General features: G+C 39.3%; 1 protein-coding gene and 2 long non-coding RNA genes across 3 annotated transcripts; 2 read left to right on the forward strand and 1 right to left on the reverse strand.

The window, feature by feature from the left end:
* Window positions 1–1,505: 1,505 nt before the first annotated feature.
* PCOLCE2 (procollagen C-endopeptidase enhancer 2) lies at window positions 1,506–27,599 on the reverse strand. Its single transcript, XM_038183420.2, has 9 exons — window positions 27,442–27,599; window positions 27,119–27,227; window positions 18,575–18,830; window positions 16,864–16,988; window positions 13,685–13,821; window positions 8,683–8,837; window positions 6,363–6,446; window positions 3,640–3,807; window positions 1,506–2,053 (listed from the first exon to the last, which is right to left on the reverse strand). Exons 1-9 carry the CDS (start codon window positions 27,516–27,518, stop codon window positions 1,923–1,925), a joined length of 1,242 nt encoding a protein of 413 aa, XP_038039348.1. The 5' UTR covers window positions 27,519–27,599; the 3' UTR covers window positions 1,506–1,922.
* Window positions 8,844–11,612, forward strand: LOC119717689 (uncharacterized). The gene is made up of 4 exons (XR_005267726.2): window positions 8,844–9,214; window positions 9,914–9,961; window positions 10,264–10,365; window positions 11,480–11,612. It is a non-coding gene; the product is annotated as an uncharacterized lncRNA (long non-coding RNA).
* LOC119717690 (uncharacterized) lies at window positions 12,897–17,891 on the forward strand. The gene is made up of 3 exons (XR_005267727.2): window positions 12,897–13,358; window positions 14,518–14,632; window positions 17,593–17,891. It is a non-coding gene; the product is annotated as an uncharacterized lncRNA (long non-coding RNA).
* Window positions 27,600–27,926: the final 327 nt, after the last annotated feature.

The following is a 27,926-nucleotide window of genomic DNA, read 5'->3' on the forward strand; positions in this document are numbered from 1 at the left end:
CACACATAGAACACTCATAGAACAGTTCTGGACATACACAGAGACAAAATTTTATGTCTGTGATACTTAAGTGCCAAAGGTTACGCAGCAGCAAGATGAGGCCAAAAAAAATGCTCCAAACAGTATTCTGGGTCTTGGTTTAATCAATTTTAGTTCCTTAAGAGATTTAACTGCAAATACGTGGTATGATTTCATCAAACTGTTCATTTGTTCTTGGGGAAAAATACGTCAGAAGGTTAGCCATGGATGGACAAAATGTCTTTCTGAGTCTACTGAAAAATGTTAATATTTCTTTTGTGTTGATGTCAATTTAATCAAGGCAACGGTAGCTCTAAGACAAATTTAATCTTTCTTTAACATCTTGTACATGAAAACTGTCATGCTACTTCTGTTTACAGCAGAAAGGTCAAAAACATTCACTATGGAAAGTCATCGTACTTTATTCTCTTGGTAAAATATTTTTTTAAATCATTATTTCTGTTGGAGTGGTTTCAAAAATTATATCACTTTCAATGTGATAATTGTGTTACATAATTTTACATGTTTGCAGGTTGGATTTCATAGGCTTGAGTTTTACATTCACTACATCTGCTTTCAAAACGTGTTTCTTTTTGGAAGGTTGTTAACTTCTGTTTTGTGTCTGATTCTCACATGAGAAAACTGGCACTGCACTGTGTTTCTTGAAGCGCTGGCTCTTGTTTCCTGTTGCAAGGCTACTGCTTTCAGCACTTCAGTTCCCGTAAGGGGCCAGTCAGGCTTGAGTCTTCCAAACTGGGGAGTGTAGCAGGAGGAATCCATTTAGATTCCATATGCAGTGCGCACAGATATAAAAGGCTGTATTCAAGTGGTTTTCATATATTCCTTCTACTGCAACACATTTGTCAGTCCTCAGAAGTATGTTACATGTATTTGCATTTAAAATGTTAAATAGAATTTGGATTTATATTTTCTTTTATGAATGAAAAGCAATTTGCTTTTTTGAGAAACAGAAAGGTGTTCAGACTGGAAAACAAGCTGATTTAAGGAGAGTGGTGAGAAGACCAGGCAGGCAGGAGCTTTCCCTACCTACCGTTGGGGGGAGAAGGAGTAGGCTGCTAGACTCTTCTTGCTGCACTGAAAAAAGTTCTGTGACAGATGGTCGTGTTGTCATAAATAAAAATAGATTATTGTAGTCGAACACAGTTCTGAGCATGATTGCCAAAGTGCTTCACCCCAGACTGCTGCTGGGAAGTGCAGAGAAAACAAAGTGTAAAACCCCTTAATCTGCACAGGAACTGATAGTGAAAACCAAGGCATAAAACTGCAATTTTAAAACTGTGAAATTACATCTGGTTTGTAAATAAACATGGCTGTCATTTACCCTGTTTGGTTCAGTCAGTAAGGCAAAAGCTTAGCAATCCACAGAATGTGTTTTACAGCCCTGAGCTGTTTTACAGGAGCTGCCAGCACAGCATTTTATATGTGTAGCATCCCCTACTTTATACATAATGAATAACTAGGTAGTATATGATTTAATCTTAAAATATTTTATTAAGCACAGATAATAATGCAGGAATCCATGTAATAAAAAAAAATTCAGAGAAAAAGCTATGTTATAATGAGTTACTATAAATATTGCACTTAGAATTCTTATTTTACATATATAACTCCTTAAAAAAAAATGGACAATTATTATAAATTAACAACTTCCAAGTAACTGGAATTTGGTATGTTTCAGATCAGATGGCTGTGCTGCAAATCTTCAACTTTCATATTCAGGATTTGTAACTGATGCCACTTTGTGCTGGAATGAGCTTAGGTGGGGTAGGAGGGAAAAAAGGGTAAGCATGGTCTTAGTGCCGACAGTCAGTGTTTTCATGACTTAAACTAAATGAAAATTCTTTTCCAAGAGAGATGATAGAGTGCAGCTACAGAGTTCAGTTTTAACATGTTCTGTTTTTCAAGGCATTCAGGATCTTTTGGTTCTTAGTCTTAAAACTCATGACAAAGCTGTTGGGAAGGACTTTGCCTCTACCATCTTCTTCTACTTGACCCATGATGATGTAGTTTAAACCTACAAAGGAGAGTGTGATATTACAAGGCAGAACTCCAGGGCGTGATCTAGTAGGTATAGTTAGGTATCTGTGGTCTGCATTCATTTTCACTGTTACTGCTGTCTCGTAGCATTTTTTCCTTCCTCCCCAAAGCATATACAAAGCATACAATGAACCACATTACATAAAAATCAAGTACATAAGTAAGCATCTACTGTATAGTTAAACATATGGGAGATTTTTTTTTAAATAGAGCTTGTCAAATGAGTCTAAAAAGCATTAGAAAGGCAGTATAAACAGTGGATACCATAGTCACTAACATCCAAACAGGAATGCGTCTCAATTTTTGGATATTTTTTCATATGCTCAGTTTGTAAGATAATGCACCTTATTCTTTCCATTCCCTTTTTCTCCCCTAAGTACATAAACATACTCTAGAAACATATAGAAGCAGTTTGGTAAGCAGAGTGGATTTGATGTGTGATAAACCCTGGCTTTGGAGCAATCAGGTGGATTTGAGTATTAGAGATTTGCAAGGCCTCAGGCAGGAAAGAGTGGTGTTATAAGGGAGTAAGCAGAAATGCACAGAGTTTAGATATTAAATAATGGCTATTAAATAATTCACAGAGATCTAGGAAGAGAAACAACAGTATGTGGTTTGGAGCCAGCAATCTACCTAAAAGGAGACAGTTTGTTCCACCAAGGATGCTATTATGTCTCCCAGACAGCTGTCTGGTTTCCAAAGAACTAAAGGTAAAAGAAAAAGAGATCTGACAAGGATTGTTCGCTTTGGTACTGCCCCCTTTGAAGGAATACTTAACATTTAGGACACCACTGGCATTTACATGGGTTTCCTTTTTTTGTGATTATTAGATTATGTCGACTGTTTCCTGCTATGGCTCCATCCACGTTCTGTTTTACTGGTTTGCTCAGGAGGAAAAGCTAATGACTGTCTTATTTTTTTGCTTAGTTACTTCAGTGAAACAGCCTCAGTACTTCTTATAGCATTGTATAGGTTGCCCTTACTATGTTTAGCTGGCAATCTTTGTTGATCTGCTCGGTAAAATAATGCTGTTTAAAATAGCTATAGAAATACTAGCTGTTCGCAGGTATAGAATGAGCTATTCTATATTAGTACTACTGGCATTGCTACAGCAAAGATATAAATCTATACAGGAGAGACGCAACAGCATAACACAATTTTTATTTGCTGTGACACACTGCTCTTTCAGGTTCAGTATGCTGTTGTTTTTCCATTCTGTATAACTGTGTATGAAAACTAGATCCAAAACTACATATATGTAAAAAAAACAAAATCAAACTGAGTTTCATTTGAGAGAGCCAAATCAGATTTTACTTCCTGTCATGCAAGTTTTAAAAACAGTGTTTTTCAAACTCATTTGATCTGAGTCTCATCTTTTATAGGTAAAACTAAGAATGAAATACAAACCTGAATAACTAGTTGTTGTCTTAATTTCATTTAAATATTAGTTGCTGATTATACAATCAATTATTGTAATTCTGAGTTTTGTGGATGTAGTTCAAACAGCAATTTTCAAAACTTGTCTTTTATAAACAAACAAAGCAGTTATTTTGCTCTACTTACCTCTTCTGATGAGAGGACATTGCTTACATACTACAACAATCTTGGCACTCATACTCTTGCCTGCTTGCTGGATTGCTAGATTTCCCTCCTTATATACATTAATGATCGATATTGTTGCATGCAAACTTCCAGTACGTGTTATTGCTGTGATTACTGTTCCAGTTATTACTAGAAAAAAAGACATTTGATACATTTTAATTATTCTTTTAGAAATAGATTTGGGGGACCATAGGAACTGAATTAACATATTAGTCCTTAATTAAGATGCAAATAATACTGGAAACGGTCTCTCAATATGTGGGTGATGCCAATAATAAAAACTCACTACCAACAAATTTTGGTGGCACCAAATATAAAACTTCCTAGAATGCATCAATCATTTAGAAGCCCTGATCTGAATTTTGATAATTTTAATTAAGCGCTACAACGTGATACTATTTTCAATGACTTATCTTAAAACAGTGGAGAAGATAAACTGAATATACTCTAGCACAAAGCTGAATTCCCAGCTCTCCTGCAGTCTCATGCTGCAGTGACTTCATTCTGCTTTAGGGTGCAGCCACTACCCTGGTCTGGTTTTCAGCAAAATGATACTAAGCTGTCCCCACTTCCCTGAAACAGCAGACTTTCTCTAATTGCATGGGTTTAGCTATAGAGTGAATTAGATTTAAAAAGAAAAAAAAAATGGTTTGGGGACGAAGTTGTTCCATCCAAGTTGCCATACAGGATTAATGGTTGTAAGGCATCTTTTAAGGGAATTAAGAAGCTAGGTATTGGTTTGGGAAAAGCCTGAGACATAACAGATCATCAGTGACAATGCTATCCAATTATACAGCAACCACCCTTTTTTATTAGTGATTTGTGTCTGCAGATGAAAAGCACTGTTTTTAAGCTTCCTTATGTTATAAATGAGGTCTCAACTCAATCTGAATTTTATAATATTTATAAAACAAATATTTCTAAAAGGTATAAAAGGCAAGTAAACAGCGCTGGGTGTGCAGGGAGTCTACGCTCCACCAACACGCACACACAAACATCAAACATTCTAAATATACAGAACATTGCTTTACATACGGAACCTGAGTATGCCTATACATACGTACAATCAGGAAAGGTAACAAACAATCTTTTAAGTTTCATGACTTAACAGTCTCCATTTTTCCATTCCTTTTCTTCATTACATACAAGTCTCCATTTTCCATTCCCGTTGAACAATATGTCTCGCTTTAAGTTGTCAAGCAACTCGGTCTTCAGGCCTTATGTATCCCGTCCTTCCCAGATCGAAGAAAAGCATATCCATCCCCTTTTCAAGGCCAGTAGGGCCTGGGTCAAAAGGCACGTCCAGGTCACCAGGGGGCGGAACAGCAAAAGCCTTCGATGGCTGTAGCAGCAGAGGGGCTGATGGCGTAGCAGTCGGATCAGTAAAGGAGCCCGCAGCTCCCTCACTGTCTGGCAAACCAAACGTGTCTGACTGTGGTCCCACAGGGCTCTTTAAGGCCTCAGAGACTGCTCGCCAGGTGCCGAGCAATCCCACTGCAACCTTGTCATTTTTAGTTGCAGAGTCTCACACCTTGACCTCAGTTTGGTCCCATGTTTCAGGCTCATAAACTGTCCAATTGTTAAGAAGGAGAATGAGCTGTAAGGCTACCAGGACAGTCTTTGTTCCTAAGGACGTATGATTCCCCATAATGCGCAACTGCTTACCAGTGAGGGGCAGCTGTGTGCACAGGTCGGCTTCTCTCAGCTCGAGCTTCTCTCCAGCTCCAGTGCGCCTATTCCCAGCAACTTTCTGTACGAGCTTCTCAGAGTGGTTTGCTGAGTCTGGCCGAACCTATCTTCATGAGGCGATCAATATGCCTGCTCCCGTCCTGGTCTCCATTCTGCCAGCCTGCTCCTCTTCACTTCTTTTTCCTGCTTCTTTACTGATGTAACTTCATTGTGTTGCCTTTATCTTTTTTTTTTTCTTTTTTTGAGGGCAGTTTCCCTCTTATACCCTTCTCCCCACAGCAGTTCTTTTCAATATAACTTTTCATTGGTCAAACAACTTTGAATGTAACAACACGAGCAAACACCCAGAAACATCCATGCCTTAACGGCTGGAGAACAAGAGAACCAGCTGGAGAACAAGAAACCCCAGACTGCATGGAGTCTCCTGAATCACCCTTCTTTGTTCCCTCTAAACTCTTTTATATTCCTGATGGCCTTGTCATTAAGAGTCTAATGTTATCTCAACCATGGGGCTTTCCAACCATGGCCATATTCCCAAATCTCCCCTTTCTTTATTAATATCAACCATTTTCTCGACACGAATTACCACCCCATATATAACACTTATAAATTATTTTTAAAGTATTTTGGAAGTTTATAAACTGAGTTGTGGAAACAGTCAGCAGGTATGGCATAAAACGTGTAATGGCTGGTTACAGACGAATGAGGTGACGATTCAGTAACTGAATCAATGCTCTCCTACAGGAGGTTGCCTTAGATTTAGTCATTTGGTTTTTAGATTGAGGAAGTATGCTTGTTTCAGACATACCTGCAGTGCCTATTTCAGAATATCTCCAAGAGCGTTTTAAGCGATACACAGATACTAATGTCAGATACACACATAAGTGAAAACATCACTTATGTATTAATTAAAACTCAGAAATACATCTGGTAAAATTCCTAGATGTATAAACATACAGTGTCAAATCAATAAGAAACAGACTTTGCTTTCTTACCGAAGTTGCTTGAACAGTAATTGCTTTCAAGAGTCCCACTCCTTTTACACTTTTGCTGGCACAGGGCAACTGTAGGTTTCAAACCTTTTTGAAGAGCACATAATAAATTAAAATTGAAAAATTCAAAACAAATGCAAGCAGTACGTTTGGGGAAATAAAAATCTGGATATGCACATGAACGCCACAATAACCATAAACCCCTTTCCTGCCATCAACTCCAACCTTTCCGTGTGCTTTTTAACGGTATTACACAGTGGGATTTTTACAGAGAAATTGTTTGATTGTGCTGTGATTTTAAATGCGTAACTTGCTAGTGTTCTTGCCTATTGTCATATAGTTCTTGTATGTTTTAAGTAAGATAACATTAGATTACAGTAACATTTACTTCAGAGGGAGGGAGTGGATTTCTGTCAGAAATTACAGTGCTGTGATGGAAGAGATCAGAGTTCAAATTCCCATCTTTTTTTTTTCTATTTTTTTTTTTTTACATAGCGTCATGACATGACATGAAGTATTGTATAGTTTTTATTGATGACATTGAAACACATTATAATGTGTGAATTATCTACTTAACGTTAGGGGCTACAGCTGCTTAGCACTGATTTACATTTTCTTTCTGAAACAATGCTTTGGTTAAAAACAAATTCTCTACTTCACACCAGCTCCTTTAGCTGGATGTTAGTAGACTCTGTACTTGATCTGGCTAAGACTTTGCACATAAGGTTGTAGTGTTTTTAAGGTTTTAATGTCCTTTTCAAATTTGTTTGGAATTGGTCGATGAGGTCACAATTACTAGAAAGATGGATCTGAGAGATGGACAGGTTAAAAAATGGATAAATCAGACAACCTACATAACCCTAATTTCCCCCTGAAAGAAAATAAATTAGTTATGAAGAATATCTTGGCTTTTTTCTTCAGAATGCATCATTCTGCAGAAGACTTAGCCTATAATTTGTGAAAAAGAGCTTCTGACTGATTTCTTATTTATGTTCTTACAGTTCTCATTTACATTATACTTCTCTTTTAATGAATTTAACTGATACTTTTTATGAAGATTCCTGAAATTCATCTGAGTGGCAAACAAATTTGTCTTCCGTGTGTATCCATGACTGTTAGATCTTCATGTTCATTATTTTGCCTTTCAAATCCCAAGTTTAAAAATTCATCGCCATATTTTTCATTGATGTGGGTTTTGGTTTTTGTTTGTTTTGCCTTGAATCGTGTTTGGTTTTGTTTTGCTTGTTTGTTTTTAGTCTTCATTGATATTCAGTAAGACTCTTTAGAAAGCTTGCAGCATGAGATGTGACAGCCTTGATTAACTGAGACAGGGTGTTGGAGGTAACTTTAAGAAGTTCTTTATAGGGAAAAAGAGCTGAAATCATTAGATTACTAGTCACATCAGAATGATTTACAGGTCATTATGATTACATGTTTTTCATGTTTATTTTCATCTATTTTAAATACCTCAGTCTCAGTATTTAAGCACCACAACTTCTTGGTCTCCTGCTGACAAGCCATTTCTGTCCTGACTGCTGATACATTTTAAGTACAGACCAGGTTCTGTTGCAAAACATCATAAATAATTTTGTTTTGTGCTATAACTGTATTTTAAACTGCTCTCATTCAGGTTATAGAAATTGTACGAATTTGTCCCTTCAGTATGTCAGGAATGAGGTAGTTTTGGCAAGGCCTTCAAAGAAATCCTCCCCTGATCTTTCATATGTTCTTTTTGGTCTTAAATATAAAAGGAAACTTATTTTTAGTCTGATTTCTTCATAAATTCTTGTCCCTGAAAATCTTTGAATAAAACCAATTCTGTCAACAGGATGTTGGCAGAATCTGAAGAGGGCTCAGGCGGCTTCCATAACGATTTATCTTAATAACTACATGAAGAGAAATATGGCCACATTTTTACAAATTAACTTATTTAGAAGAAAAAGTTCCTCGAAATAAAACTATTTCCTGAAATATGTGGAACTTCTTGTACAAAAGAATTTTCTTCACATTTCTATGGAATTTGGTGAAAGATGCTTGCTAGTTAGCTGTCAAAAAATGAGAAGAGACAAGAACATTCACTGAGCTGGAGTGAGTAACTGTTACAGTGAACTGGAGAGTCTTCTTTTTAACAATGTTAACTAGATTCTATGTGCTCTCTTGAGTATATTAGTTTTCATTAATTTCCTCAACATCTTAAATACTAACAAACCAAAAAACTAACTTTTAATATACCTTCTGTTATTTTTTTTCCAAAACCCTCTTCTCCTCCTGGAATACATTATTTTTCTAATTAAATAAAGCCAATAAAAAAAAAAAATCTTACTTGATGTAGAAGGGGTTGTTGTGGTAGTAGGTGGAACTGTAGTTGTTGGTAACTTTTTTGGTCTAAATTTATAATGGCCAATAAAACCATCAGCTGTTAAACTTAAATCAGATAAAAACTGAATGAGCAACTCATTTTTCTCAGATAGGATAGGCCTGGAATAGAAAAAAAATAACTTCCATTAGTTTTAATGTCAAAGCCAAAAACCATTAATAGAATTCTCTCACACACACACACACACACACACACACACACACAAAACAAAAGGTGTTTCATGTTTATTATTATAAATGCTCTATCTGCCCCCAGACTAATACTGAAATACATGTTCCTTTGCTAGCATGTCAGACACTGATGTTGTAACTGAGAACCTCTGTTGAATCATAACCTTCTGATTCCTGAGGGTTATGTCAGTGCAAGTATCTTTAAATTTCTGTGTGGCTTCATTGCAGACTTCACTTACATGGAATGAAGAGGGCTAGATTAATGCCTTGGGGAAATATAATAAAGAAATCCTCAATAGATAGCAGAGGTGAGTAAATGTTTTAGACAAAAATTTTTGTCTATAGAAAAATATATTACATATTTGGAAGGTCTGAAGAAAATTAATTTGATGTTGGACTCTGGAATTGTTCAATAAAAACACTAAAAAATATTTGGGGTTGGTACTACTTCTGCAGACCCGGGTTTTACCAATGATTGGATATTTATTACTGAGGCCTTAGAGAGCTGATGCTGTTATTTTGATAGGATTTGAAAATTTGTAAACAAGCACTCTTCTGTGTGTTAATTTTCAGTTCATAAACTGTGTAATATCTACTGTGACACTGTTTCTGGATTTAGATGTGGTGTGATGAGGCTTCATTCTGTTAGAAAACTGTATGGCATGCAAGTCTAGCAAAGGAACACTTCTCTTGTTCTTTTGAGCATTCCACAAACCTTGCCTCAATGTTCATTTATAATTATTAACACAGATTATCTTGTTTGGAAAGAGGAAGAAAAATTAATTTAGAGATAAACACAGAGGCAAAAGATACTTGAGAGAAGAAAAGAGAAAATAGTTTTAAGATGTATTTTCACTGAACTGACTTTGTTGCTTCTCAGGAAATCTGATAAGAGTTCAGGATCCTTTAGCAGGAGTTCTTCAAGATGCCTTTTAGGGCTTTTAGAGTAAAAACTTGTCATTCTCTCTTTTTTTTTTTCCTTTTTTTTTTTTTTTTTCCCCCCCCAGGTATTTCAGAAATCAGCTCACTGAGGGTTGAGTTTGACATATCCAAAAGTAAGTGTGTGATTATCTGAAATTCTGATTTACCGTTACTGTGGTAATTGCACAGATTGATTTTCTTACCACAGCACTGATGCAGGCCTGAGAATTAGGAGGGGAGTTACCAGCTGTAGGAAAGCTTTGTTCTGCTTGCTGAACAGCAGAAGTAAAACACCAAGTAATCAAAAAAATTTGACCAGTGTATCCTATCTTTTTTTAAAAAGGCTTTTTGTCTCAAGGGTGGAGGGTGTGTTTGTTTTTTAGAGTGATGAATTCTCCTAATTTATTATTATGATCTATACCTTTCATTTATGCAGTGTACTAATTGCACTCAGGAATCAGATACGTGGTTATGCTATGTGCTTCCTGGTTTACAGCTGGATCTGGGTTCATGTCTGCAACCACCAAAGGAGTTCAAGGTATCCACTTTACTAGTCTTTCTTAAGTATGCTGTTTCTGTTACAAAAAGCCGCATTATATTGTCTATAACTACTGTTAATGAGTTCCACCTTGTTTAATTGCTGTGTCAGATCCGTAAATAATACTCTATATAGAAGTCCTTCTTCATGATTCAATTTACATACCATGATTTCAGTTGTTTTTTTTTTTTTTGTTTTTTTAAATGGTGGTCCTGTCCTTACTGTTTTCCTGAACCTACCTGATAAATTTTGGTGAGAATTCTGCAGAGCTAGTGAAAAATCCCCAAGAGCCATACTTTCTCCCTTTCCACTGGATACATAAGCTGTCTATATATTATTTTTTAAGGGAAAGTGACTGTTCAAGCTCTGGACTAGATCAGGACAGTAAGCAATGCTGTCCTAAAACTATCTTTCAGGAAACTTCTAACATTCTGTAACAGGATATCTCATCTCTGAGCTATGTGGCCTGGGTCTGAGCCCAGACTTCTGCTCTTATTTGCCTGTTGCACAAAGTCCATATTAAAATGACTATATTTTTGAAGCCCACTAGGGCTTTGGCAGACCAATTCACAGCTTTGACCTGCTACGGAGAAAGACGCTGAGCCACAGTTGAGAGGTGGTTTAGGAAGCCACTCCTGGTCACCTCTCAAGGATTAACTAGCACTTCTTTCTTCTGCGTTGCCTTGTCAGCCAAGAACAAATCCTGATGGTTCAAAGCATACTGCACAGCTGGGCTACGTCTTAGCTGGAAAGAGGCAAATAAGTCACAGGGACTGGAGGCCACTGGCTTCATTATGCAGGGGTATTGTTCCCTGCTGTCTTTTGAGAACCAAGGGAAGGATAAGATCTTGTAGAGTTCATTTCTTACGTCAGTTGTAAAAGGTCTGCAATGTCACAACTTAAATAGGAAAAAAATTTAGAAAGTTAAACTGGACTTGAATTGTGCTCTGTTCGGGTTGGAAACTAGTCCGTGTGCTCAATCATCCTTTGGATCCAATTTGTGCTCAGCAAAACACCCATGGCAGGAATTGAAAGTATTTATTTGTATGGAACACTGCTAGTTAAGTATTTCTAGGGGGAGATTCAGTTAGGTTATTTTTTGTTTATTTTACAGGAGCTTAAAGGTAAATACCTTACTGATCTATGCTCAGCTGTAATGGATGGATTTGCAAAGTCACAATGAGGTTCTCATGCTGTGCTCCTCAATGAAGTACCTGTCTACCTTGTCGTAAAGCACTAAATAACATTACTAACCAGTCATCTGCTGGCCATTGTGTTTTACTCTGTGTAAAATACTGGCGTGTGTGCAGTAGAGTTCCTTTGGGGAAGAGTTTTTTTACTTCAGATGATGATGATTTGTTATCTGCTATATATACTGGTGCTTACAACATTCAGCTCAAAGAAATGTATTGCCTGTTTGGAGATGTATTCAGTCTACCTGCAGTCATTCTGAGTGCCACAGCACTGCAAGGCAACAATACATGGCATCTTTTATTCCAGGCAAAACTCTAAGCTGGAAAGTATGAAGTGGCTTTGCTATGGACACATACTTGAGGCAAAAATGGAGGAGTTCTGAATGTCATTTGGCAAAGGGGTGGAAGTGGATGTCCAAGACTTGTAACCCACGTTCTTGCCTTATGGACTCTTTAATACTAACTCTGCCTTGCACGGTCTCCTTCCATACTACAGCCTTTGTGTTGGAGGCAATAAGGAAAGATAGTTCTACTTCTGCTAGAGAAGATTGTCCTGCAAATAAGGAAGTGATTATGTATATAACTACAGCTAAAATTTAGTCTCTTGCATCATTTTAATGGCCTAAATTAACTAGCACTTCACAATTTTACCTGTAAGACTTTCTGGTGTCAGTATCTTTTTTACAGAGCAGGTTTTTAACTTTAATACAAGAAGACAACAATGAAGTTAAGCCTGAAGGAAGTATCTTTTCCAAATAGGAACATGGTGTTCCAAAAAAAAAAAAAAAAAAAGGCAACTCCAGACCAAAAGCCTGAGGTGGCCGAAGGAAACTCAAGTTAGTATATTTTAGGTGCAATACTGCCTTTAATTAAATCCTTACCAAATTTCAAATACATTTCTGTAGGGGTAGGCTTACTTCCTCTATTTCTAACATTGTCATGCTATTAGGTAATGATCAGAAATAGCAAGAGAAAGAGTATAGCTGCTGCATGGAGAAGAAAAGTCTTTTTAGAATTCTGCAGAACGTCTGCCTCCCCTCTTGTCTCTGGAGGATATACCACATAACCTTAGAAAAACAACCAACCAAAAACCAAAAAAACTCACAGTAAATCTCAAGAAAGATGGAGGCATGCACCTCCTCCCTTATACCATAATTAGTTGCTCTTGGGAATCAAACTAGCTGTCACTTCTGAGACTTAAATCTATTCACACACTTCCATGAATTTTTTAATAGCTTGTATTTCTTCATCCCCTTCATCCTGTAAAGCTACTCAGTTTTAAGATGCTTAATGGAAGGGAAACAAGGGAGGGAAAAAGTTAAAAATTACTACCCTTACTCAAATAAGACATACTTTTTAAATAATTATAATCTACTATTGCTACTGTTGCTTGCACTGGGGCTGTTTCTTGGTCATTGGAAAGGTGGGGCCATTACAGGGAGGTCTTGTGTTTATTTGTGGGTTGGGATTTTGAAAATGGGGTGGTTTTGCTTTTGTTTTTTTTTTTTTGAGCACGGGTGTGAAGGATGGTGGCAGCAGCAGTTTGACAGTAAAGCTGCTGAAAGCCTGTGGTGCTATCCAGCACGCTCCTGTGCCAGGAGGGGACACACCTCAGCACAGCTGGAAGAGATGGTGAGCAGTGACACACACGAGATGGTGAGCAGTGACGCATGGAGCAGCCGTGGAACCTGCAGAAGGGGTGTGACTGAAGGTAACATGAGTCAGATCAAGTGAGTCAAGAGCCAAGGGACTAGGGAATTCAGCTGGATCCTGCACTTCAGTATCTACCACCAAAACACAGTAAGTGATGCTAGTGTTCAGCTAGCATTAATACTGGTATCATACCAATATCAGTAGCGTTACTGCTAGCATTATTAGAATGAGCTCTAATGAGCCCTGAGGAACAGGACAGAACATGAGTTGGAGCCAGGGCTAGTCATGGAGGGACAGAGGAAAAGAGAAAACTCCAGGAGAGACAAGATACTAAACAACTCCTAGAAATGCAATTGGAGATAGAAAATGAGATATTGAAGGGGGAAAAAAATATCTTTCAAAAGCCTAATACAGAACCATTAGCTAAGTGACGTATAGTGTTGTAAAGTTCATCATCAATGACAGTTACTTACCCTGGTGGACTGTCTCCACAATACTTCCCAATCCTTTTCGCATCATTGATTTCCCCACCATTAAACACTGCAACATAGTCATATCTGCAGTAGTTGTCTCTCTCCACATCAAACTTCTCAAACTTTAATTCTATTAGCTGCAGAGAAAGTGCAAATAACTTACTAAGGCTTCGGTATGCAGAATTTGAGCAGTACTTATAGTAAATGACCTCTTCATATGAACTACTAAATGATTTTTGCCTTCCATAAAGCAAAAGTCCTTAATCCACTTGACTGTGGATTTGGTATTTGAATCTCTCTGGCAAACACTTCAAAATAGGACCTTAATAATCTATATAGCATTTTGTTCTCAAGTATATGCAAATATAACTTCTTGTAGTTATCTTTATGAGTAAATGTAAACTGAATAGTAATAGTTAGGTGTTGCACTGTTTTTAAAGAAACTAACTTAAATCTAAACCACAGAAAGAGGGCTGTTAGCGCCATTGTATCCCCCTAGATACACTAACGAAAAAGCAAGGCCAAAGTTGGTAAGAACCATTTCACTGACTAGATCAAGAGCAGATTTTGAACCATTGCTCTGTGGTTGCAAATCCTGTATTTACTTGATGTACAAATAAGAAGGTCAAACACAAAAATATTAATAGAAAATTACTAAATAATAAGACTAAAACCAAAGGACACTAAGTAGTTAAAGAAATAATGTTTCCATACAGAATTTCCATAAATGTTAGGGCTTCAGAAGTCCTAGCTGTGAACTAATATAACTTATTTCTGGTACTGATGTTATTTTTTCCAATATAACTTGTAATTTATGTACTTTTCTACTCAAGAAAGAAAAGCAATGGAAAATAAATTGAATGTATGAGTCTGAAAGTAAGTCCTGCAGCATGATCGTCAGTTGTGTGCAGCAAGGAAGGAAAACATAACTACATGAATGAAACAAAGGTAATGCCTGCATTTAGGTTGCTTCTTTATATGAAGTACGACAGTATTTTTAATCATCCTCCAGTAAATAGCACAAATGAGACTTGAATGACAACACTGAATTGTGTTGGCTGTGGGTATGCAGAATTTCTCTTCAAAGGGCTGTCTCAAACAAGATGCTATTAAATGTGTTAAGACTACAAAGCCATTTGTAGATCACCTACATGTTAATTTACTAACATAGTAAAGGTGATCTTGTTCTACATCTGTAATAAAGGTAGCCTGTTATCACCTGATGTTTTAGCTTTGCCAGGATATATTTTTGCACTCTTGACATACAATGCATCATTTTGTTACCTCAAAAGTATAAGTAGCCCAGGGCAAAGAGAAACAAACTTCAAGGACAGTGACTTGGTTTCTGAGACAAGCAAGAGATTTGTTTCAAAAACCTTGTCACCAATATGGGAAAAAAAGCACTCTAAATGGAAGTACTTATCTCATTGATAGGCTTATGATCAAAAAGATGGTATAGAAAGGAGTAATGCAAGTGGAAACACTGAATTTTTCCATACACAGGAAAAGCAGCATGCCATCATGCCTACTTTACTATTGTTCATGAGTGCTCTTTGCACTAACAAAGAGGTATTACATGATAGATTAGAAGCTCTTCACCATCATGAGGAGCTGCTCTATCTTCTGAAATAAATGAAGAAATTATTTAGTTATATTAGAAGCAAAACACTGGCTTGTTTTATTGCTCACATGCTTGTGAAAGGGAAGTGGAGACAGTGTAACCTAGACTTTGGCAAATGGGAGAGTGAAAAGCTTTTTATTTGAACTTGGAGAGAGATGCTTACTCACTACATTTTCAAATTTCTTTTGTTATTGTCAAAACTCTCCCCCGTTTGCATGCAAGCAACCACATTTGCAGCACATGAAAGATATATATTCGGACACATGGATTTATGGAGCAGGATGCTGAAAAGGCACAAGATAGTGCCTTAATTTTTATGCTTACATTACATTTCCTAGATCTTTTCTACAAGCTTGGGAATAGTTTTTAGGCTTATCTAGAGATGGCTGGAAAGAACTGACGTAATCTGCAGTTTAAAGATAAGGTTTTAAAAATGAGTGCCTCTCTATAGGATTGTTAAATGACCTAGCAAGGAATGTGGATTAAAGAGGAGCACAGGAAAGACTAAGCTGATATACTGCTTCAGTTCAAGGGGAAAAAATATCTTGGGAAATGGAAAAGTATGAAAGGTCTTAAGAATATATTTATTTGGGGCAGCTTTTTATTTAGAGGATTATGATCATGAGCAGAAGATTAAGGAGCAAGTTTTCTTTATGTGTAGAGGAATGTAAAAAGCTGGAGATAGTTAAGAAACACAACCTATCAAACATGCTCAGTGACCAGGATATTCAGTCACTGTAGAGTTTCTGCCAGGTTACAGAGCAGATGGCTCAACAACAATCACAGAATGTGAAGCTAGGACTGAGATGAGCTCTACAGCATAGGGAACAACATGTTCTGGCCATGTGTGGCAAACAGTGGCAAATGAGCCATATTTCTCTACTGTTTGAGTCTTACTGAAGTGGTAACGTATACTCTGAAGGCGTCTGGCTAATTATGCAATCATGTTATGAGATGAAGTCTTCAAAATATAAAATAAGACAAATCTTATGACATGTACATTGAAGATCCCTGTGCAAGACACATCTTAATATATTCCCTGTACTGCAAGCGGAACCAATAAAATAATTTCTGCTTTTAATAAATTCAGTCAGCTCTACTCGAGTCCCTCTGTAACAAACACCACTAACACTGAAAATGCTACAGATGGAGTTAGACTTTAAACTTAGCATTTGTCATCATCATGCCTGGTGCTGAGATGATCACCTCCTCTAACTTAATTTGTATGATGTTTAGTTGATGATTAACAAAATCAACTTCAAAAGATCCTCTTTAAAAGCCTCATCAGCCATAGATGGTCTGAAAGTTTAATGCAGGGGAATGTGTCAGCACGCATAAACCAGCATGTAATGTTTAGTTTCCTCAAGTGAGCCAGGTCATGTATGAGAGAAAGGTGAGTACAGCTGAGGCTAGGCGGGCCCACACTACTCCAAATTTCAGCTAATCAGTGTTTTCACTGTTGGAGTGCCATGCAAGCAGCACATCGCATGCACGGGCTGTTGGCAACATGTCAACGCTGGTGAGTAGTGGGAGGTGCGGGGCGATGGCGGCACCTTACCTGGTTCTTTGGGGCGACGATGTGCCAGGAGCACGTAACTCCGGCCGGGTAATCCCGCTCCGGCCAGTTGGGCGTTTGGAAAGAGCCAGAAGGCTTCTCCAGTCGTCCCCCGCAGTATTGATCCCCTGGAAGTACAGTACACTGTGCAAAGTAGAGGCCAAAAGCAATGTGTGTGACCCAGCTGATGCACTGGCTTCGCTGTGCCAGTGCCCAGGCATTGGTGGGGTGCCGTAAGGCCTCGGGGCAGATCTAGGCCGGGGCTGCTCCATGCTGGACACAGACAGTTCTGCCCAGCTCCTGCTGGCCCCAACAGCTGAACCATGGGGTATGGCTGAGCCCAGCAACTCAGCTGGTGGTGCCTTGGGGAAAACAGATTTAAGAAAGGGCAGAAAGATGACGTGAAAGGGGGGGGTACAGTGAGAACCAGCCCTATGAGCACCTGGGTCAGAGGAGGAGGAGGAGTTGGAGCATGGCTTCCCCACAGCTCCTACTGGAGCCATGTAGAGGTAACGGTGTTCCCTGAAGGAACTGCAGCCTATGGAGAGTCCACGATGGAGCATGTCATTTTTCTCTGTATCTACTCCTCACAGTCCCAAATTGCAAGCCTATATCAGGTATGTAATCTTTACTTATAATACCTATTAGTCTATTAAAGTGACTCTATAAAGTGACTCTGATAGTCTATTAAAGTGACTCTATCATGTCATGGTTGTCTAATATGTTTTTCAGGAAGTTATCCACAGTGTTGGAACTGGAAGGACTAATGAGTTAGCTGTCATCTGCACTACATCAGCCCGAAAACCTGTCTAGTCTGGTAGCAAAATACCAAAAGCCTTGAAAAAATTCAATTGGTATGGCAGGAACCCAGTAGTATGACCTCCCTGTAATGTCCCAGATTTACCAAGCGAAAGGTAATGCCTTTGTGTTCAATAACCCCTAATAAGTTTTTCTTTCTTTTTTTTTTCCCTAATTGTTTTTAAACCTGATGTAAAAATCTTCAATCTGTGATGTCCCGTGGCACAGCACTCTCCACCACTTGACAGCTCATTGGGAAGAATCACCATTTCCTTTCCTTTGCAGCCACTTGCTCATCTGCCTTTCGTATTAGAAACAGTGGCTGTGTTCCCCATTCACTTTTTCCACACTGGCTGTGAGTTGAGGGCCCTCTCCTATACCCCCACTGAGCTTCTCTTTACCAGCCTGAAGAGATCCATTAAAAGGTTTCTTTTTCATACTGTTTTCAAAAAAATGTCAAGTTTATGTATTATTTTGTTACTTATGGAGCACTGGCATGGTGCTTAATTATTGCTTTTGTTATTATGCTGAATCAGTGTTTTCATAAATTATTCTATTTCAAACCCACTATCTCATTCCTAAGTACTACAGTCAATTCAGAGCCTGTCGTATATATAAAGTTAGTGTGTTTTCTCCCGTATTTGCAACATTTATCTACATTGAATTTAATTTTATTGACAAGCTATTACCATATTGCTGCTAGATGCAGTCCTGCAATTCAAAATAGTCAGCCCTCCTCTTTACTATTTTGATTAACTATTATGGGTAATCGCTATTTGCTAAGTAAGGTAATTAATGAATACATTGAGCAACACAATCCCTAATATTTCTAGCATCACATCTTTAGCATTAGTGTAGCTCTCCATAGAGTTGTACAGTTATATTTGTCTTCAGCACATACATAATTGACAGTTACCTCTTTCATGTGGCTCTGCTGCAGAAAACTTTGCAATGAATCCACTTCCAGCCGTATTAGCATCTGAAGTCATCTGCACCAACATTTTATTGCTGTTGGATACAAGGGCGCCTGGTTTCACAGTACCACAGAACCTGCCAATGCGTTGTCCATTGGCATGGCCGTTGTATATATCCACAAAATCATATCGGCACAAGTTGTCACTTTCCAGGTCTAAATATCTAAAAGAAAGAACCACAACTTTTCCTTCTGGAACCTGCAGAGAGAGAGAGAGAGAGAGAGAGGTGTGTGTGTGGGGGGATATATCTTGAGGTGTGACTGACACATATCTATCTGATCCCACTTTTTGCATGGAAATTTTCATGTCCTTCTACTCTCACCAATTAACCTATTTTTCTCAACTATGCTCTGGTATGTTTTTTAAAATATTGGACCAATCGTAAAAATAAAACTCTAGCGATCTCTGTTAGCATTATCGTCTTCCTTTATCACAGAATTTCTAGGTTGGAAGAGACCTCAAGATCATCGAGTCCAACCTCTGATCTAACACTAACAGTCCCCACTAAACCATATCCCTAAGCTCTACATCTAAACATCTTTTAAAGACCTCCAGGGATGGTGACTCCACCACTTCCCTGGGCAGCCCGTTCCAATGTCTAACAACCCTTTCGGTGAAGAAGTTCTTCCTAATATCCAACCTAAAACTCCCCTTGCGCAACTTAAGCCCATTCCCCCTCATCCTGTCACCAGGCACGTGGGAGAACAGACCAACCCCCACCTCACTACAGCCTCCTTTAAGGTATCTGTAGAGAGCAATAAGGTCGCCCCTGAGCCTCCTTTTCTCCAGGCTGAACAATCCCAGCTCCCTCAGCCGCTAATGCACTGATGCACTGTACCCTCTAGCCAGATTGTGATAGTTATATGCCTTCACCTCCCAGATCAGTTTGTACTGTTTCATTTCTTTGCTGAAAGTATTGCAATCAACCATGCAGCTCCTTGTCACCAAGTGAGGCTAGAAGGATAAGATTAATGAGATTTTTTTTTTTTTTTTTTAAATACAGAACAAGTAATTTACAATTTTTAGAAAATAAAATGGTTCTTGTTATCTTGCTGATGTGTCATATAATTTATCAACATTATTTACATTTGTAACTCCAAATGGAAACTTTACAGCTAATACTGTACAACCCTAATAGTCAGCTATCAGAGTGGGTTCATTTATCATTAAAGCTGAAGTGAAAGAATTATATTTGGAAAGAACATGTGAAACTATGAGCAGAGTTCCAAAAAATAATTGTGCGTGTCCTCAATACAGAAAAGAGTTTTGTTTTCTGAAATATCTGGGGAAACATAAGACAAAGTAAATAGTCTTAAATGCTTGTATCTGTAGACATTGTGAAAGAGGCAAGAGTAGTGAAAAGGATGTAAATTACGAGAGTATAATAGTCTACAAGAAGGAGAACGCTTCCTCGGATAGACTTGCAAGCTTTTAAGCAGCACACTGTGAAAATTATTCTAATGAGCACTCAACTCTATTTAACAGGACAGGAAGAAGGGAAATGGTATTTTAAAGTATAGAGGGAACTTAGACAGGCAGAGCGTAATTATCTTCATTCAATTCATAGCCTGGTAGAGTGGTTACCAATTAAAATAATTGCAGCTGTTCTGTTTTACTGAGACACTACTATGATTTTCAGCTTTAAATATATAACACACACTTAATATATCTGCAGTAAGTCCACATTTAAGGTACTTCATTTAAGAGTTCATGAATTTTTTTCTTCTTAACAGTGACTCATTTTAAAACACCAGCTTGAGATAAACTAGAACTGAACTGTGCCTATATGAAATCATCAAACAGCATTGGAATTTTATGAGTCTCAGTTGTTAAAAATGCCTTGTCAGATGGAAGTAGATAGATGGAAGTGACTTAACCACAAAAGAGAGTAATAATAGCAACATCTCCAAATGTAATGAAAAACGTGCTGTATACATAATAAGGTTACTTGCTCATGCAGATACTTTTATGTCCAGTGCCAGTACTGATTCTGAGGGCCGACTTCTTCAAGGACTGTTCACATCTGTCCAGGGCCCTTGCAGACATGGGCTGACCAGCCCCACAGCAGTTCACATTGTTGCACAGAATATAGTTTCAGAACATTTTCCTTTATTCCTTGTTCAAAGTTCTTTCCAAAACTGCATGCAGCTCTCCTGTGGTGACGCATGTTATTACTACTACTACTACTACATTAAAACCACAAAACTCATTTAATCTTACCAGAAATTCCACAGCACGATTACTATGTTTTAGGAAACTTTAAAGCCAGATGTTAGGTTTAACTGTCATGCTACTGAAATGAGCAAGCTATATAGCCAGTATAGGAAAATAACCCACATGTATCTATCTATTCAGCATAACGCCAATACAGATGTGTGGACATTTTGTAAGACATCCTGTGAAAGCAATATGACTCCTTGAATCACTGCTCTCATAACTAAATGTCTCATTATTGCATTTACTTTTGTCTTGTGGTCTGAATCACCAAGAGGCATTAAGAAAAGGAGTTAAGAGGAATTCAGGATTCATGTCAGAAGACCTGAATGTTATTTATGGTTATACTACAAACTCTGAGACAAAACAGATCAGTTAAAAAAAAAAATCTGACTGTAAATTCAGTCAGATAAAGTTAGATTTAGGCAGCTCTAAAAAGCAGCTTTTTTTTTTTTTTTCCCGGAAGTAGTAAACCGCTGTATATAAAATAACACATACTCTTCTGGGGTTGGAACACTTGTTATTCTTAAGTCTATGCAACTGGAACAATAGGAATTAATTTAGATGACCTTTAAAGGTTATCATGTTTTAATTTAATACAGGCTGAGCTGTTTGTCCAACATTTCCTACAACAAACCATGGTTTTCAGTGTATTTGCAGTTTTACTAACTTATTTTTAATGAGTTTCCCCTTTTTCTTCCACTGTTCTTGAAAGTTGAGCTGCTCTATCACATTAGGTTAGTTTTATTAGTGCTTATGAGATTTTTCCCTACTTTCTCAGCTTCAGTTTCTTCTTTGAAGATGTCTTGCCCCTCCCAGAGTTTGGAGAAGGAAACTGAAATATGAGAGGTGGCTCGTTCTGGGGTAAGAAACAGGCTTTTTGCTGTCCTTCTAGAAACGCGTTCTGGTTTATCCAAGTCATTATCCTTCAGTAACGCCAATGGGATCTTGCTGACAGCTTTGCTGCACAAGCACATTGAACCAGCACCGCTCTGCTAGTGCCAGCCTCGCACCACTCACTTCTGCTGCCAGGCTTTCCCCTCCCTCCTGCTGCCCCAGGGGGGGCATTGAGAGAACCAGGACAGGGGACCGACCTGCGCTCAGGGGGGAAAGGAGGCTGGCCAAGCAGCCAAACTCTGAGTTGCCAGTCAACCATTCACTCAAGTCTTGGGTTTTCAGGTTCCCCTTTTTCTCTTTCCACCATTGACTATGTTATACTATACTACATTACATTATAGATTTCATTACAGATTTTAGTCTCTCCAGCTTCTGTTAATTCAGCCTACTTACCTTGGCAAAGACTGTTCCCCACAGAGGTACTCAGCCACATGGTTGTGTATGTTCAACAAGGAGCCTATGCCAGACCTTAGTTGTCAGAATAATCCTTGCTCACATTTAGCTGAATTTGGGGATATAAGTTATTTATGTATCATGTTTATATATATGTTCGCACATACAAATGCGTGAACTCAGTTCCTTAATCACAGACACTACGTACTGTCATTACTATATAAACTAATGTTATTGCTTATTAAAATAATAATTGTCATGATTCACAAAAATAACAAACGTGTTCCATCATGTTAAAATGAATTGAAAGTTTGTGGTCTGACCAGATGACATGCGAGAGTGCAGCCGATGGTAGTTCCACATTCTGGCAACAGCCACACCAGTTAGCAGCTACTCCCAAGGAATCTCGCCCTGAATACAGGCGTCTTTGCAAAACAATACATTTGACTTCTACCATTTCCTTTTTAAAAAGTTGAATCTAATGTGTTAAGATCTGCCAGTGTTTATCCTAAGACATTAAAAATATTGCTCCATAAGAAACCCAAAGGGAGAAAACACAGGCCAGCATGACTCAGTTTTGTTTACTTTGAGACACGTCTGAGCCTGATGCAGTAAGAAGATGGGATACCTCAGAGGAGGAATTGGAAGGAATCGTAGCTCTGTTCTTAAAAAGAAAGAGGAGTCAAAGGAAGAAGTGATGCCTTCCCTGCAGGGTGTGCCTTATTTTTCTGTTTTATCCATCCAGCTGGTATCTCACAATTGCAGAGCCACCATGTCTGCCCCTCCTTGTCAACTGAGTGTGACGGACCCATACTTGCCCTTGGCTTTTCTTATTTGATTCTCTGGACTTTTTTAGGATCAGATATGACACTGAACTCACATGAAGGATGCCACTTCTTTTCACAAACCTGCAGTACTCCTATAGTAGGTTAAAGGAAAAGAGCAGTCCCTGAGCTTTTAGGGAGAGTTGTTCTAGAGCGTAATGCCTATAAATCATCTGTGTAGATTACTGACTTCTTAGAAAGGGTGGGATTATTTCAGACATATACATCTCACCACAGAATAAGGTTCCCAGATCTTTTTTTGGTTGCCATTCATTGCAGGCATTTCATGTAATCTTAATCAAAATTCACTTACATTTAACGTACTTGAGCTGTTTTTCTGTTGTTGTTCTGACTGAAAACAAAGCTTTTTCATGATGGGCCTCTTTAAGTATCTGGCAAGATATACACACTGTCCCACTCTTCCAAGTTATTTATTTGAGATTATTTGCTTTGGAAATAACCTTTTGTTGGTGGAAAATCCTGAAATGCCAACCTTCTGAGAAAATATTTTGGCTGATTTTTAAACCTATACTGTAAATGTTTAATATCAAAATGCTGATTGTATGTTTTGCCACAGCAGTCCTAGGTAACTTTCAAAAACATATCAGCTACTTTCAAGCCAAATCATATTATCTGTCTCTGCTGAGAATGAATATGAAAGATACTTGGAATTACATCCTGGGAAGAACCATAGTTCCTGCCCAGTCCCTTGTTCCCTAACTCCATCATCTCCAGCCACAAAGGAACAATTTTTAAAAATCGGATCAGTTTGCTTTCCCTGGCAATAGCACAAGATTATGTTAAACTATGTCTTTTCAATCCATACAACCACGGGTAAAGACCTGTTCTCTACTAGGAGGGACACTGCACAACTACATAGGAAAACGAATGCTTAAAATGTAGAGAAAATGATTCAAAATATTTCAGTCCCCCAGGGCAGATTGCCCAGATAAGTAAAAATTTTCAAACCCTGCTTATTGTCAGCAAACCTGCTGGAACACAGCTCTCGAACCTATAAATATATAACCTTATGTAACTCTGATAGCCTTAAGTATCATTTTTGCACATAAAGTTGTTAGACTTTTAAGAGAACTACTGTCTGCCAGAAAAAGACAGGACAGTAATCCAGATTCTTGGACTATGTGACACATTTGTGTGAGGTGATGGCCAAGAAAGGATTACAGAGTATTAAAAATAAATGTATATGACATTTTAGATAAAGCAATATACATTACTATAGGAAAGGAAATAGCTGTACAAATGACTTCTTAGCAAAACCAACTAAAAGCTGCTGGGTAGTCTGCCAAGGCTGTAATATAACCACAAGCATGTGCTGAACACTTCTTAGAGCTCTTAGAATAGAGAAGCTGTTTTCTTTAGCCAGCTGAAAAAGTCCCAGTCTCTTGAAATAACAGAACCATAATTGAGTTAGAGAGACTCTTCTAGCTCTAGCAAACCAGTTGGAAAGACTTCAGCTGACACCTGAATGCTACATTGCTTTATCTGTATTACCCGTAACATTTTCTAAGCCTACTTTCTTCTAAAGAATGAATTAGCTGTCACCGCCTCACTGGGGATTTCTTCTCTAGAAGATGAGATCCTCTAGTTGAGGAAACAACAGCCTCATGCTTCTTGTGACCCAGATGCAAAGTGAATCAATGTCTTTCCAGTCTTGCAGACTTGCCAGATCCTGCATGAGGCACAGAGTTTTCAGGAAGGGAAGGTGCTCGCAGCCTTTGGCTAAAACTGACAGGCAAAAGCCTTAGTCACCTTCCAAGATCAGATGCTAAATGAGGAAGCCTAACATAGTAACTGCAGCAAATTTCTCCATGGCAGTGTAACTTGCTTTCCTATTGGGGTACTACTGCAAACTGGTCTGAGCCTCAGCCATATCTGGTGAAAGGATTTTGTTGTTTAAAGTCACGCTGACCAGGTCCTTGAGCATACCCTTGGCTGGGTAAGTCACTTTCTTTTTACAGAGAGTATGGACTGAGTCCTCCTAGTTATGATAGCCTTTGCCTTCCATATATCCTTGCCTACACATCCAAAACACAGTGTTCTGCACAATTCACAGGGAAAAAAAAAAAATCAGCCTGGCATAGTAAACAGCAGTGTCTACGGTACTGCAGTTGTGCAGCTCTTCAACATTGAGTGAGCTACAAGAGGGTAGGCGTACATCAGTCAGAAGGGCAAGAGTAACGGGCAGCACAGCAGTGAAGTAAGAGTGAAATGCCAGAAGCCATTGAGCTCCCTCCCGTGATCCATAAAGCCTGAATGCAGGCACAGCTCTGCTACAGCCTTGTGGTAAGGCTGCTCACATCTGTGCAAGGCTATTCTGGATGCTCACATCTTGCTGGCAACAGCAGCATTAAGTCTGCAATGAAACCAATTGGTGTGGATTCTTTAAATACAATTGTTCTCTTCTCCCTCTGCTTCCAGTAGAGGATGAAGGGCAGATCCATAGGATTCATCAGTAAATTCTTTTTCAGGGCTGCTTCCATTTGTAGTCTGAATTTTTAATGGTAAAAAAATAAAATAAAATTACACTCTTGTCACCAAAATGATAATTTTCCTCTGGATTCAGTTTTGAACTTTTGAAGATCCAATACCAACTTATATTGATAAATTAACTTTGATTATTTTTCCTTCTATTTAAGGCACGCATGCATGACTCCAAATAGAATTTGTGTCTGCTCTTTAGATTGTAAACTGGGCCACACTAATTGCTGTAATCTCAGCTTCTTCAGACAGCAGGAAGCATGTTTGTTTACAAGCATATGCTACATCTCACATCATGCTCTTCCAGATAATACCAGTCACAGATTAAAGGTAACCTTTAACTTGGCCCTAATAATAAGGAAACATAAAGGTGCAGGAGGCAGCTGCTGCAGCTTCACTGGTATCCTTCAGATAAAATGATTAAAATTACATCTTTCATTTGGTACAAGAGTCATTTAACAGAACGCTGTAAACAGATCAATGTCTCCTGCTTTGCATCAGCATCTCTTTAGTAGCAAGAGACAATTATGGTGTAGCATCCTATTCAACAGCCATCACCTAGCTTGTAATGCAGCCTTTGAACTAAGGTTATCTTTGTCTTCAACACAGAGACTCTTTTTTTTCATACTTTTTGTACTTTTTCTTCTGTCAAGTCCACATTCTAGGCCTGAATGTCACAGAAGGTCTAAGTGAAGTGTGCCTAAAAAAAGAGGGGAATTTAATGGGCAGTTTTGGAAGGTGCAGAGCTTGGGGAGACGTGAGGAAAAGTAGTATTTATTCAGAACTCTTTCTCTGAGTTCGTGGATAAGGGCACATCCAGCACTGAAGTGTTTAGTTCTAGCTGCTTAATGCTCCTTGCTGCTCACGAATACGATGTCTCTGCCCTACAGCCTTATTTCAGCATCAAAATGTCAATCATACCACATGCTTTTGCATGGTCATTTTGAAATGTAACACCACTTTCTTACTGCTTTATCAGCTTGCTGTATGCCATACTCAGTTGTGCTGGCTGGTAGAACATTGTTATTAGCATGCTATGAGTAAACCTGTTCACAATATTTTTGGTTTTGCTTGAAACTTCTCCTGCTTCTTGCTGCCAACAAATTTTGCTTTTCTGATGCCTTACATTATCTACACCTTAAAGCTTTACTTTAATCCTTTTGGTCTTACTATTGATTTCTGTAGTGATGGGAATAGTACATACTTGCTTTTATGGGAGTTGATTTTAAAACCATTAGAGGTGTTTCTGTGTAAGTCAATTAAATTTTGATTCTGCTAATAGATAAGGTCAGTTCCACAGTGCACCTTTCAGCAACTGTCATCGTATTAAGAGTAACCCTAAAACACTCCAGGTAGTTGAGCTGCTCTGAGTTACTGAGGTCATTGCTGCACATATCTGCTATATGAACCACTGGCACTAACAACAAGCAGCTCTTCATCGAATCACAGAATCACTAAGGCTGGAAAAGCCCTCCAAGCTCATCTGGTCCAACTATCCCCTTACCACCAATGTCACCCACTAACCCATGTCCCCAGGCACCACGTCCAACCTTCCCTTGTACACTCCCAGGCACCGGGACTCCACCACTTCCCTGGGCGACCCCTTCCACTGCCTGACCGCTCTTCCAGCACTAAGTTTGTGATAGGAAAGCCTCTTACTGTGATCTTCCAAGTGCATTTGCTGTTCGGAGGGTAGACTCCAGGAAACCCTTCGCTCCCAATAAACCCCGACTCTCCAGACACAACTCCTCCACATGCAAAGGTAGGCCTGAGAACAAGAAGAAAAAAATAAAAGTAAAAATCTTTCATTTACTGCTCGTGTGCCAGCAATGCTGGAAGGGACAAGCACAGAGACGGAGCCCCGGGCCTGCCCCTCCTCGCTCCCCCGGCTCTCAGCCCCGCTGCCCAGCCCGGGGCCGCCCTGCGGGGCACCGGGGGCCACGGTTGGGAGCCCTCTGGTGCCGGCCGGGTGCCGGCGGTACCTGTGCGGGGCGGCCTCAGGGCGCGCCGCCGCCAGCAGCGGCAGGAGCAGCGGCAGCAGCGGGGCGGCGGGCGGCATCCTCGGGCGGGGGCAGCGCTCCTCGGACGCCCGCTCTGCCCCGCGGCCGGCGGAGGAGGAACAGCCTTCGGCCGCCCTCCGCCCCCGGGGCAGGGCAGGGCAGGGCAGGGCCGCCCTCCCTCTTTGGCTGGAGCCGCCTCCTTTTCCCCCGGGGCCGCTGCCCGGGGGTCCCCGGGGTGCCGCGCGCTCCCCGCAGCGCCGTGCCCTGGGGACGCGGCTGTCCCCGTCCTCGGGTGGCACACTGCGGCGGGCTGGCCCCTCAGTGAATGAACGCACTGTCACCGCCGAGACGTGAAAAATAGCAATGCTGCTTTAACGCGTCTTTATTTCGATTCCAAAGTAAACTGAATGCTGCGTTCGGGTTGCCGGTCGGGAATCCTGACCTATTTCAGGAGCTGCCTCATGCCG

The sequence above is a fragment of the Anas platyrhynchos genome, chromosome 9 (assembly GCF_047663525.1).
Source record: "Anas platyrhynchos isolate ZD024472 breed Pekin duck chromosome 9, IASCAAS_PekinDuck_T2T, whole genome shotgun sequence".
In the NCBI taxonomy this organism is placed as follows: Eukaryota; Metazoa; Chordata; class Aves; order Anseriformes; family Anatidae; genus Anas; species Anas platyrhynchos.

What these genes read in the sequence shown, in the direction of transcription:
- PCOLCE2 (XM_038183420.2), bottom strand. Translation starts at nt 27,518, where the DNA reads ATGCCGCCCGCCGCCCCGCTGCTGCCGCTGCTCCTGCCGCTGCTGGCG. An exon ending in TGTGGAGACAGTCCACCAGG is followed by an intron (nt 8,838 to 13,684) that starts GTAAGTAACTGT and finishes TTTCTATTCCAG; the next exon opens with GCCTATCCTATCTGAGAAAA. An exon ending in ATGTCCTCTCATCAGAAGAG is followed by an intron (nt 2,054 to 3,639) that starts GTAAGTAGAGCA and finishes TCTCCTTTGTAG; the next exon opens with GTTTAAACTACATCATCATG.